The sequence below is a fragment of the Cnephaeus nilssonii genome (assembly GCF_951640355.1).
Source record: "Cnephaeus nilssonii genome assembly, chromosome: 15".
NCBI lineage: Eukaryota > Metazoa > Chordata > Mammalia > Chiroptera > Vespertilionidae > Cnephaeus > Cnephaeus nilssonii.
Genome location: NC_137086.1, coordinates 29,645,984 through 29,658,600, shown reverse-complemented (window position 1 = coordinate 29,658,600; position 12,617 = coordinate 29,645,984). Strand labels below are relative to the sequence as shown.

Here is a 12,617-nt window from a genome sequence, read left to right as displayed (position 1 = left end):
TGGACAGGTTTTTAAATCTCTGAGTGGTTCAGATTCTTCACCTGTAAAATAGAAATACTCCATCATTTCAGCTCAGGCCAGAAACTAAGTCCTTCCTTTTTCTTATACCTCTCCCAGTCAGTCAACAAATCTGTGTGTGTGTGTGTGTGTGTTGTGTATGTATATATCTGAATGCATACAGACAGTCACACCATTTCTAACCACTGCCATAACCATTAATACCTTGATCACATCATTTCTTGCCTGGATTGCTGCACTGGCACCCTAACAAATCTGTTTCAGCCCGTGCTGCTTCCCCATCGTACCACAGTCTAATCTTAGCATTATCGCAGGGTTCCTTTTATAGTATGTCAGACCATATCTCTCTTCTCAAAGCTGTGCAATAGTTCCCCATTTCATTCTGAGTAAAAGCAGTGAAGTTTCATAGTGTAGATGTGTAATATTTAATCATTCTACTAATGGACATTTTGTTTGTTTTCTAAAAGTTTGCTATTGTAAGTGATGCTTCATGTATCTATCATCTGTATCTGTCTGTCTGTCTATCTATCTATCTATCTATCTATCTATCTATCTATCTATCTATCTACCATCTATCTTTGTGCACATGGGTGAGCATTTCTGTATGATGGAGTTTAGAAGTGAAATTACTAGTGCAAGAAGTGTTCAAAGTTAAAATGTTGATAAATATTACTAAATTACCTGCAATATTAATCAAAACCTAAGTTTAAACTAGTTTACACAAAAGAGGGGCATGCAGTAGAGTAGCTCATGTAAATGTTAAGTCTGAGTGGTAGGTCTGGGCAGGCATTGCTGGATGCTAGTACTCAAAATGATGTCTTTAGGACTCCGGGTCTCCCTTTCTCTCACCCCTGCTTTTCTCTGTGTTGATTGTATTTTCAAGCAGGCTTTCTCTTTGGAAGTTTAGGCATACCTCTTATTTAAAGAGATTTTTATATATTCTGGATATTCTTTGCTGTTATATGTGTTGCAGGTATTTTACTTTTCTCCTAGATTTTAATTGTTAAATTGTGTTTAATTTCTTTGTAATGCATTCAAATCTCTTCCTTTTTACTCACTTTTCCCCTTAATCTTGAATACGTGATGAAGTCTCTTAAACAGTGTCTGAGAATTTTGCACATGAAATTCCTTGTGGAAATTGTTTTATATCTAACATTTTCTAAATAAAACAATGAAATTAAGTACATTGTGCAAAGTGCTTGACTACAAATCTATCTGAAATTGACATTTATCATCCTTTGTGATTGGCACATATTAAATGTATTTGGCTTCATTAAATTGTGTTTCTTCTCAAAGCTGTGCAATAGTTCCCCATTTCATTCTGAGTAAAAGCAGTGAAGTTTCATAGTGTAGATGTGTAATATTTAATCATTCTACTAATGGACATTTTGTTTGTTTTCTAAAAGTTTGCTATTGTAAGTGATGCTTCATGTATCTATCATCTGTGTCTGTCTGTCTGTCTATCTATCTATCTATCTATCTATCTATCTATCTATCTATCTATCTATCTACCATCTATCTTTGTGCACATGGGTGAGCATTTCTGTATGATGGAGTTTAGAAGTGAAATTACTAGTGCAAGAAGTGTTCAAAGTTAAAATGTTGATAAATATTACTAAATTACCTGCAATATTAATCAAAACCTAAGTTTAAACTAGTTTACACAAAAGAGGGGCATGCAGTAGAGTAGCTCATGTAAATGTTAAGTCTGAGTGGTAGGTCTGGGCAGGCATTGCTGGATGCTAGTACTCAAAATGATGTCTTTAGGACTCCGGGTCTCCCTTTCTCTCACCCCTGCTTTTCTCTGTGTTGATTGTATTTTCAAGCAGGCTTTCTCTTTGGAAGTTTAGGCATACCTCTTATTTAAAGAGATTTTTATATATTCTGGATATTCTTTGCTGTTATATGTGTTGCAGGTATTTTACTTTTCTCCTAGATTTTAATTGTTAAATTGTGTTTAATTTCTTTGTAATGCATTCAAATCTCTTCCTTTTTACTCACTTTTCCCCTTAATCTTGAATACGTGATGAAGTCTCTTAAACAGTGTCTGAGAATTTTGCACATGAAATTCCTTGTGGAAATTGTTTTATATCTAACATTTTCTAAATAAAACAATGAAATTAAGTACATTGTGCAAAGTGCTTGACTACAAATCTATCTGAAATTGACATTTATCATCCTTTGTGATTGGCACATATTAAATGTATTTGGCTTCATTAAATTGTGTTTCACTTGTCGAGATAAGGTTCTGATCTTAATATTTTACCCCTGTTAATCTCTACCTAAATATTTAACCTCTACTTAAAACCATGTGGTTTTGCTTTCCCTCTTAAGGGTTTGCAGATAACAAAATGAAAATCTACCACCTACCATTTAAACAAGTAAGCAAGTTTGTTATTTATAAGTAAAAGGACACTTTGGGTCAGGAAACAGAGTTGTGAATACCTTGTCATTTTGGCACAGGTGTCAGTGGCTGGCATTGATCCCGCTGACATGGCCCCAGTCCTCAAAGTGCAGCCAAAAAAGAACTCACGTGTTGTCATAAAAGAACTTAAGTGCCCTTTGGGTTTGTCCTTTAGGAAATATTAATGCCCTTACCATTTAAAATTTCAGTAAGGAGAATAGAAGCAGAAACTGCTTTGCCTTTCAGTGAGAAGGAAATAGAGTTATGACTCATTTTTCCCAAGAATCCCTCTTGTAGGGAAAGGAAGAGAGTGAGAGGGTGGTGGTTGATGGTTCAGTACCAGATAGATAAGGTCTCTTTGGTCCCCACATATCAATTAAGGAGGGCAGTTGGTCATTGGAACCTTCAAAACCAGTTTATATTTGGTCCTGAAAATGTTCTTAAAATGGTATTTTGGAGACTTTTCCAAATTTGTAACAACTGGGATAGTACATAAATACTGAAATTCTATTGAAGTTCTTTCAGGGTTGGACAAGCTATTTTACCCTTGCTTGGTTCTTAAGGACCATGCTCAGAGAGTTCAAGTAATTTACCCAAAGGGAAATCCAAATTATAATGGGCAGCGTCAGAAATGCAGCCAGGTCTTCCAACTCCAAATCTATTGCCTTTGCTAAATCATGTTACTTTCCTGGTCCAGTGGTTTCAGAGTTAGCTAAATAGCTATATATATATATATATATATATATATATATATATATATATATATACACACACACACACACACACACACACACACACACACACACACTCTGGAGGCTTGATGCACGAAGATTCATGCAAGAATGGGCCTTCCTTCCCCTGGCTGCTGGCACCGCCTTCACTCTGGCCGGAGCTGCCTTTCCGTTCCAGCCCAGAGCCACCTTTCCGTCTTCCCACGCTGCCCAGAGGCCTGGAGCGGCCTGGGGTGGTGCGGAAGGCCTGCGTAGTCACCATGGCGACGACGCGAGCGTCCCGCCCCACCCCTGGCCGCTCAGCGCCCGTGTATGCAAATTAACCTGTCATCTTTGTTGGGTTAATTTGCATACTCACTCCTGATTGGCTGGCGGGCATTGTGAAGTTACGGTCAATTAGCATGTTACTCTTTTATTAGGTAGGGGTGTGTGTGTGTGTGTGTATGTATTTCTTTTTGTATAGGTAAAATATTTTAATATCTCAATTTAGTAGTGGTAAACTGCCTTTACTGTTTCTCATCCCAAGTGAGAAGTGCCTTATCTTTACTCCATAGATAACTATACAGGAGGTTTTGTTTCTCTTTCCTAAGATGTGTGTGTGTGCACATCACTAAAGTTGGTCCTCACTGAGGTGGGAATTAAATACCCTTCCTTTCGGGGGAGTATTTAAATAAATTATTTGGAAATTTTCTGATATTTGAATATATCTTCTCTTCCATTTATTCAGTCATTTACATATGCATGGACTCACAGATATTTATTTTATATATTGGGTGACAATTCAATATAATGTAATTGAATTTTTTTGCCCATATTGTTTTACCTTGATCATTGAGTGCTCTTTCATACTGGTTCCTGTGTTTGTTTGACAAACCCCATTTTTTGAGCACTTTAAAATTTTCTGGACCTACAAGACACTCCGGGCTCATTTAAAAAATTAAAACAAAAACGATTTTTATTGATTTCAGTGAGGAAAGGAGAGGAAGAGAGAGATAGAAACATCAATGATGAGAGATAATTATTGATTGGCTGCCTCCTGCACGCTCCCCACTGGGGATTGAGCCTGCAACCTGGGCATGTGCCCTGACTGGGAATTGAACTGTGACCTCCTGGTTCATAGGTTGACGCTTAACCACTGAGCCACGCCAGCCGGGTTGGAGTGCATTTTATTTTGGAAATGCAATCTTCATTAACTATTAGACTGTAGTCTTAGGTTAGAAAAGGAGTTTGTTTTTTTGTTTTGCATTCCATTCCCATGACTTACTTATTTTATAACTGAAAGTTTATTCCCCTTGGTCCCCTTCACCTATTTTGCCGATCCCAAATTCCTCTCCCTTCTGGCAACCAGTAATCTTTTCTTTGTATTCATAAGTTTTTTGTTTTGTTTGTTCATTTATTTTGTTTTTAAGATTTCACTTGTAAGTAAAATTGTATGGTGTCTCTGTTATTTCACTTAGCATAATACCCTGAAGGTCCATTCATGTTGTCACAAATGGCAACATTTCATTCTTTTTTATGGCTGCATAGTTTTACATTTTGTGTGTGTGTGTGTGTGTGTGTGTGTGTGTGTGTGTGTGTGTGCGCGCGCGCCCGCTGCAGTGAACATAGGATGCATATATCTTTTTGAATTAAAGGTTTTTTCCCCTCCTTCAGTTAAATGGCCAGAAGTGGAATGTTTTAAATCATCTCAATGTTACTATTTGAATAGCTAGGAAGTAATAGAGATGAGATCATTTCTCTCATGGAAATTTAGAAATAAAAAAATCAAATTTATTAATACTTCAGTAAATCTTGCTTAAACAAATCTTTGGTGTATCCTCTTCAGATTTTGCATTTGTGTTACCTTTCAACTCCTGCCACTCCCTTTTTCTTACCCATCAAAAATTAAAGATGAGAAAATGAGTGAGTGGGCTAAAGTTATGTGTAAAGAATACCAGAGACCTGTTCACACTATGGCCCCTGTAAAATATGTTTTGACTTTTTTAGAAGCGTTTTAAACTATGAGCCCTCCTGTCTATAATTGTTTTAATATTTCTTGGAGTCTTTTTGCTTTTTAATTCCAAGAAATAGAATTGATATCTTCTAGTTGATGGTTTTTTATTCTTTCATAGATTCATCTGAAGACTACATTAGGAGAAAGACTTTTGAGGGCTTCTCTGCATTACATTTTGCTGCACATCGAGGACATGGGAAGATCGTACAGATACTTTTAGAAGCTGGGGCAGATCCTAATGCAACTACTTTAGAGGAAACCACGCCACTGTTTTTAGGTGAGATATGCTATTTGTGGTACAGATGCAAGTTTTTATTTTACTTTTTTTTAATTTTTATTTTGCTAAAGAAACTAAGCTTAAGCCCACTGGCATGGCTTGAGTGTTGATCTATGAACCAGGAGGTTTGGGCACATGCCCAGGTTGCAGACTCAATCCTTAGTGTGGAATGTGCAGGAGGCAGCCAGTTGATTCTCTCTCATCATTGATGTTTTTATCTCTCTCTCATTCTCCTGTTCTCTCTGAAATCAATAAAAATATTTTTAAAAAAGAAACTAAGCTTAATTCCTCTTATTCACACAAACTGTATACTTAAAGTATGTTCTTTGGCAAATGTTATACTGCTATACTTTGATTCAGAAATCAAAAAGGTATTTTTAAAGGTTTCCCCCTCATTTTACATCCTTGGGCGATAGCCTCTGGGAATATCTTTAAATGTATATTTAAAGTTGTAAAATCTGTTCTGAATTGTCATCATCATTGTTCTTGATTTTGTTCTGAAGACCAGGCAGAATATTTTATGTTTGCTTTTTTGCTTTTTATTAGCATTAAGATATTAAGAAGATTTTATGGAAGAAATTTCCAGCTAATTTTTTCTTTTTTTAAAAAATATATTTTTATTGATTTCAGAGAGGAAGGGAGAGGGAGAGAGAGATAGAAATATCAATGGGAGACTCATTGATTGGCTGCCTCCTGCATGCTTCGTACTGGGGATGGAGCCGTAACTGGGCATATGCCCTTGACCGGAATTGAACCTGGGATCCTTCAGTATGCAGGCTGATGCTCTATCCACTGAGCCAAACCGGTTAGGGCTCTTTTCTTTTTTTAAAAAAAATATATTTTTATTGATTTTAGAGAGGAAGGGAGAGGGAGAGAGAGATAGAAACATCAATGATGAGAGAGAATCATTGATCGGCTGCCTCCTGCACAGGATTGAGCCCACAACCTGGGCATGTTCCCTGACCGGAATCAAACTGTGACATCCTGGTTCATAAGCCGATGCTCAACCACTGAGTCATGTCTGCTGGGCTCCAGCTAATCTTTTAATGCCAGTTAATTTGTTGCCTATGAATCACTATTCAAACTTCTTCAATTATGGACTATTTTTATTTTTTATTATGGACTATTTTTTAATTCCTTGAGAACAAAAGCCAAATTCTGAAGGGTACACTTTCTTTCTTTTAAAAAAAATATATTTTATCGATTTTTTACAGAGAGGCAGGGAGAGGGATAGAGAGTTAGAAACATCGATGAGCCTGCAACCAAGGTACATGCCTTGACAGGAATTGAACCTGGGACCCTTCAGTCTGCAGGCCAATGCTCTATCCACTGAGCCAAACCAGTCAGGGCTGAAGGGTACACTTTCAATATCTGTCTCTTTTCCCCCTTCCTCCCTTTGATCCTATTTGTGTTTAAGGACATTGTGGCCCATACAGTTTAGTGGAACATGAGAAAATTAAGAGAATAAAGCTTTTGTTTAGAATCAGTGTATTTGGACTAGTTTTAATCCTGGCCCGTGTAATTTGTATGTTTATTTGTTTACTGAATGCTTCAATTTCCTTACTTATGAAATGAGAGTAATAGTACATACCTACTCTTTATTGGGCTGATAATAAAATAAGATGTCTTTGAGAGTAATTTTTTCTTTGTGAACTTAAAAATATAATTCTTAAAAATTTATGTAAACTTTATTATTTTTAGTGTATAGTTCTATGGTTTTGATGTTTGCATAAAATTGTGTAATGGCAACAACAGTCAAGACCCCGAACAATTCCATCATCCCCCCAAATTCTATCATGCTGCCTATTTTTAATCAATCTTTCCTGCCCTCCCGTTACACTTGACAACCACTGATCAGTTTTCCCTGTGGTTTGTTTTTTTTACAGAATGTCATAAATATATATGAAATAGTACATGGAATCTTCTAGACTAATTTCTTTTTCTTAGCATAATGCTTTTGAGATTCACATTGTTGCATATATCACTAATTTATTCCTTTTTATTGCTAAGTAATGTTCAATGATATGAATATGCCACAGTTTACCCACTTACTACATGTTAGACATTTGAATTATTTTCAGTGTTTGATGATTATAAATAAATTGCTACAAACATTTAAATGCAGGTTCTGTCTGAATATAAGTTTTTATTTCTCTTGGATTGATGCTTAGGATTGTTGGGTCATGTGGTCAGTGAATGTTTAACTCTGGAAAAAATTTGGAAGTTTCTTACAAAGTGACTATCATTTTGCAATCACTTTGGTAACGTTTGAGAGTTTCAGTTGCCCCACATTTTCTTCAACACTTGGTATTGACACATTTTTGTTTTTCGTTTTTATATTTTAGCTATTTTAAGAGATTTAATTTAGTGGTATCTCATTATGGTTTTAATTTGCATTTTTCTTGATTGCTAATGATGTTGAGCATTTTTTAATGTGATTATTTGCCCCCCTCCCCATTAGTTTTGTTTAGAAGTTTTGTTTTGCAATGATTTCAAATTTACAGAAATCCTATATAATAAAAGGCTAATAATATGCAAATTGTCCCCTCGACTGGGAGTTTGACCAGGAGTTCGACTAGGGGGTGGGGCCAACTGGCCAACCTCCCATGTCCCCGCCCCCTGGCTGGCCCAGCCTGGTCGGCTCCGATCGGCCGGACCCCACCTGAGCACGAATTTGTGCACCAGACCTCTAGTGTTCAATAACAGTGCTAAGGATTCTTTCACCCAAATTTTGTTTTTGCCACATTCATTTTATCATTTTATTTTGCTCTATACTATTTACCTATATAACTGGAGGCCTGATGCACGAAATTCGTGCAAGGGGCTCAGCCCTCGTAGCCGTCGTGACTTGCCTCGGCCCTTGCAGCCCTGGCTTCGTCAGGAAGGTCGTTCGGCTGTCTGGTCTAATTAGCATATTATGCTTTTATTATTATAGATATTTAACCCTTTGAGATTAAACTGTAGATATAATTCTTCTCTACCCATAAATACTTCAGTGTACACTTCCTAAAAGAAATTCTCTTATGTAATTGCCATGATCAAAATCAGGAAGTTAACATTTTGATACAGTATTATTTAATCTATAGATTTTATTCATTTTTGCCAGTTATTCCACTAAGGTCCTTTATAGCAAAATAAAAATAATAATTATTATTTTTGTTCAGGATCCTATCCATGATCACTTGTTACATTTAGTTGTTTTGTATCTTTAGCCTACTATAAATTTGAACAGTTTTTCAGTCTTTATCTTATACTAGAGGCCCGGTGCACAAATTTGTGCACCAGTGTGATCCCTTGGCCTGGCCTGTGGCATCGGGCCAAAACCAGCTCTCCGACATCCCCTGAGAGGTCCCAGATTGTGAGAGGGAACAGGCCAGGCTGAGGGACCCTACCGGTGCACTATTGTGGCTGGGGAGGGACGCAGGAAGTTGGCCAGCTGGGGAGGGATCGCAGGAGGGCGCCAGGGCATGTCTGGCCTGTCTCGCTCAGTCCCGATCGGCCAGACCCCAGCAGCAAGCTAACCTATCGGTTGGAGCATCTGCCCCTTGGTGATCAGTGCATGTCATAGTGAGTGGTTGAGCTGCCTTAGCATATCATTAGCATATTATGCTTTGATTGGTTGAATGGCTGACCAGTCGACTGGACACTTATCATATTAGGCTTTTATTATATAGGATGATTTAAAATTTTTTCAAGAGTTTGGGCCATTTATTTTGTAGAATGTCTTTCAGTTTGGGTTTTCTGATGTTTTTTCTTGATAAAGTTCAGGTTATGCATTTCTGGCAGGAATACCACAGAAGTGAAATGGTATCTTAGTGCATCTTATCAGGAAAAATATGACCCATAACTGGTAATGTTAATTTAAAAAAGTATTTTGAATATGAAATGTATCATTATGAAGATGGTTTCATAGATGCCTTGATGTTATATGGTTGAATTCTCCACAGGAGAGATTGCTTTTTTATGTAAAGTTTCTTTCTTTTCCACATCCACATTTAGCCCGCTTTGGATATTATGTACAACTACATAATAAGCTTTCACTGAGGCCCAGCTATGTGCAATCTCTATATTAGTTGTCTTCAATGAATGCATACAGCGAAGTGAGCAAAATGAATTAAGTCTTGTAAAAAGAGATAAAATTAAAGTATTAAAAGAGGGAAGAATAAGTCACCCTGGATAACAGAGGAAGATATCATGTGCCTCTAGAGCAGGGATGGGGAACCTTTTTTCTTTCAAGGGCCATTTGGATGTTTATAACATTCACAGGCCATACAAAATTATCATCTTAAAAATTAGCCTGCTGTATTTGGTCAAACATTTAATTAACTCACCCCTAATGCCTTGGCAAGGTCAGACCAAATGATTTTGCAGGCTTTATATGGCTTGTGGGCTGGACATTCCCCTCCCCTGCTCTAGAGTGTTGTATTAACTGTAACAATAACATTTATTGAGCATAATGTATACCAATTTCTTTGTCAGGTGTTTTACATGAATTAGCTCATGTAACTTTTAAAAATGATTTTTATTGATTTTTAGAGAGAGGAAGGGAGAGGGAGAGAGAGAGAGAGACACTGATGTGAGTGTTAAACATCTATCGGCTGCGGATCACCCAGCTTGTGCCCTGACCAGGAATTGGCCAGGGCAGCTCATTTAATTTTCACCTTGATTCTATGAAATACGTATTGTTATTATTTCCATTTTTACAGATGGAGGAAATTGTAAAAACATTGTATTTAGGATCAGAAAAGCTGTAGTTGAGTCTTTATCCTGCTATTGTTTGTATATTAGTTAGAATAGCATTTCCTGAATTGATTCATTGAGCTGTAAATAGATGTTCATTGACAAAAGGGCTTTTTATGAACATGTGTTTGGAAAATGCTGTGTACTATATTCCCTAGTGTAGGAAAACAAAAAACATTAGCCATGTAGTTTAATGTGTACACCCAGTCTGAAGTATCCTCTGCACTTTATGTTAACCTTATTTTAGTATTTTCATATCTCTTATCACTGACTGCAGTTATTTTATTAGCTTTTTTGTTTATTGACTATCCCTTCCACTAGAAAGAATGTTCCATAAGAGCCGGCATTTTATTTATCTTATTTGTTGTCATACCCCTCAGAATCATATCAGTGCCTGGTATGTGGTAGGCATTCAATAAATTACTTGTTGAATGAAAGAATGAAGGTCTCTGAAGTGGCCTCTTATAAAACAACACTTGTTTTAACTTTAACCCAGCATTTTGAAATGTATTTGACCGTAATATTCTTTTTCTTTATGGAACATAAAGAACAGTGTTATTTTATAGGACTATTTGAGAAATACTAGTTTGGTCACATAGTTTCAAAATATAATAGTCCCATTTATGAAATTTAGTATTGTGCTTACTTATGTAGGTATTTGGAGAAAATTAGAAATGCAGAGGTTTTTAGTGATTTATATTTCATAATATAGTTAGCTTGCAATTTTTTTTTATGTTAAGGAAGAGTTGTTAAGATAATTCAAACCCACGAGTGACCTTTAATCACTTATTTTTAATAATAGGATTTATTTAGTTTTTTTGACAGCAAACTTACCATTTTAATTATTTTTTGTATTAGCTAATACAAAAAGTAATTTAACTCAAGCAGGGGGTTTAAACCCAAGGAGATTTTTGTCCTGTAGTACTTTTACATGCACAAGTGTTGCATCAATTATATTAGTTTGGAAGTAGATAATAGTATTTTAAACATATATATATATATGTATGTATATATACACACACACATATACTCATATATGTATACATATATATGTGTATATATACATATATATACATACACACACACACACACACACACACACACACATATATATATATATATATATATATATATATATATATATATATATAATTGATTTCAGAGAGGAAGGGAGAGGGAGAGAGAGATAGAAACATAAATGATGAGAGAGAATCATCGATTAGCTGCCTCCTGCACACCCTCCACTGTGGATGGCGCCTGCAACCTGGGCATATGCCCTGACCGTGAATTGAACTGTAAACTCCTGGTTCATGGGTCGATGCTCCACCATTGAGCCATGCCAGCCGGGCTATAAGAGTATTTATTTATTTTTTTAAAAGAAAAGCACAGTCTTAGCTTTTGCAAGAACATAATGTCAAAGAATGGACATATGACTCTTTAGTTAGGTGAACTGGGCTCTAGGGTCTGCTTTGCTGGTAAACAATTCGACAAACTTTAGCAATCTGCTTTGCTTACCTGTGTCTTTCTGCCTCTTTTAAATAAACTTAGTGATCCATCTTTTAATATATAACGGAAGAGAGTCTTTTATTAAAACAAAATTCAGACTATTTCATGGTTTGCAACATTGTACAGATGATGATCTCTAGGTGAGGAAGAGTGGCTGGACCAAGTGGACTTAAAATGAGAAAGGGAGACTGCCCATCTAGTATAGCTTCCTTCCCCATCTATAGTTATCTTTCAAGACTGTTCTTCACTGAAACTTCGGTGTTGGTTGTCCTTCTTCTCTAGAGGAAGTAATATTTCCGTGCATGTTATAGCACCTGTCCCGATGGCCCAGTTATTACTGAGACTGTTGCTAGGGGCTATAAATATAAAACCAGAGGATCAAGGGATAGAAAATGAGTATAAAACTATGGAAACTTGCCAGATGACTGGGAGAGTCCTTGACATCAGTCATGGGTCATTATAATTAAACCTACGGTTAAATGCAGAGAGTTAAAAGAGTAGCAGCTCCACAGTTTATAATGGGAACATTTTTCCTACACACAACTCATCAAGATTTTCATAAAAATGAGTTCAGAAGGCAACTCTTTAGTTTGACGGCAGTAAGAAATTAGAAAACCACAAGAAAGGGGAAATTCAGGAAACTGCTCCTTATCTTTCTACTTGAAAATTGTCCTTCTAGAACACCTTTTGCTTAGCATGTAATTTAAAGTTTATATTTTAATAAGGAGCCTGCCCCCTTATTTATTTTGCCCTTGTATCCTCCTTTTCCCACTCCCTTTCTCTTGCCTCATAAATGCATACATAGTAAATAGTCTGAGGATAGATTTATAAAACCGCTGTGGAAATACGAATATTCTTATTTATAAATAAAGCAGATTCTAAGTGAAAGTTTAGCTAATTATATATAGGAAATAGGTTTTCTTTTTATTTTGCTATGTATAAAATAAC

General features: G+C 36.3%; 1 protein-coding gene across 2 annotated transcripts in view; it reads left to right on the top strand.

The window, feature by feature from the left end:
- The window catches only part of ASB3 (ankyrin repeat and SOCS box containing 3), an 82,876-nt gene that overhangs the window by 22,211 nt on the left and 48,048 nt on the right, over nt 1-12,617 (top strand). For both annotated transcript variants that reach the window (XM_079792291.1, XM_079792290.1), the window contains exon 3: nt 5,265-5,423. In XM_079792291.1, coding sequence (XP_079648417.1) covers nt 5,265-5,423 — 159 coding nt within the window. The remainder of the gene's footprint in view (nt 1-5,264; nt 5,424-12,617) is intronic.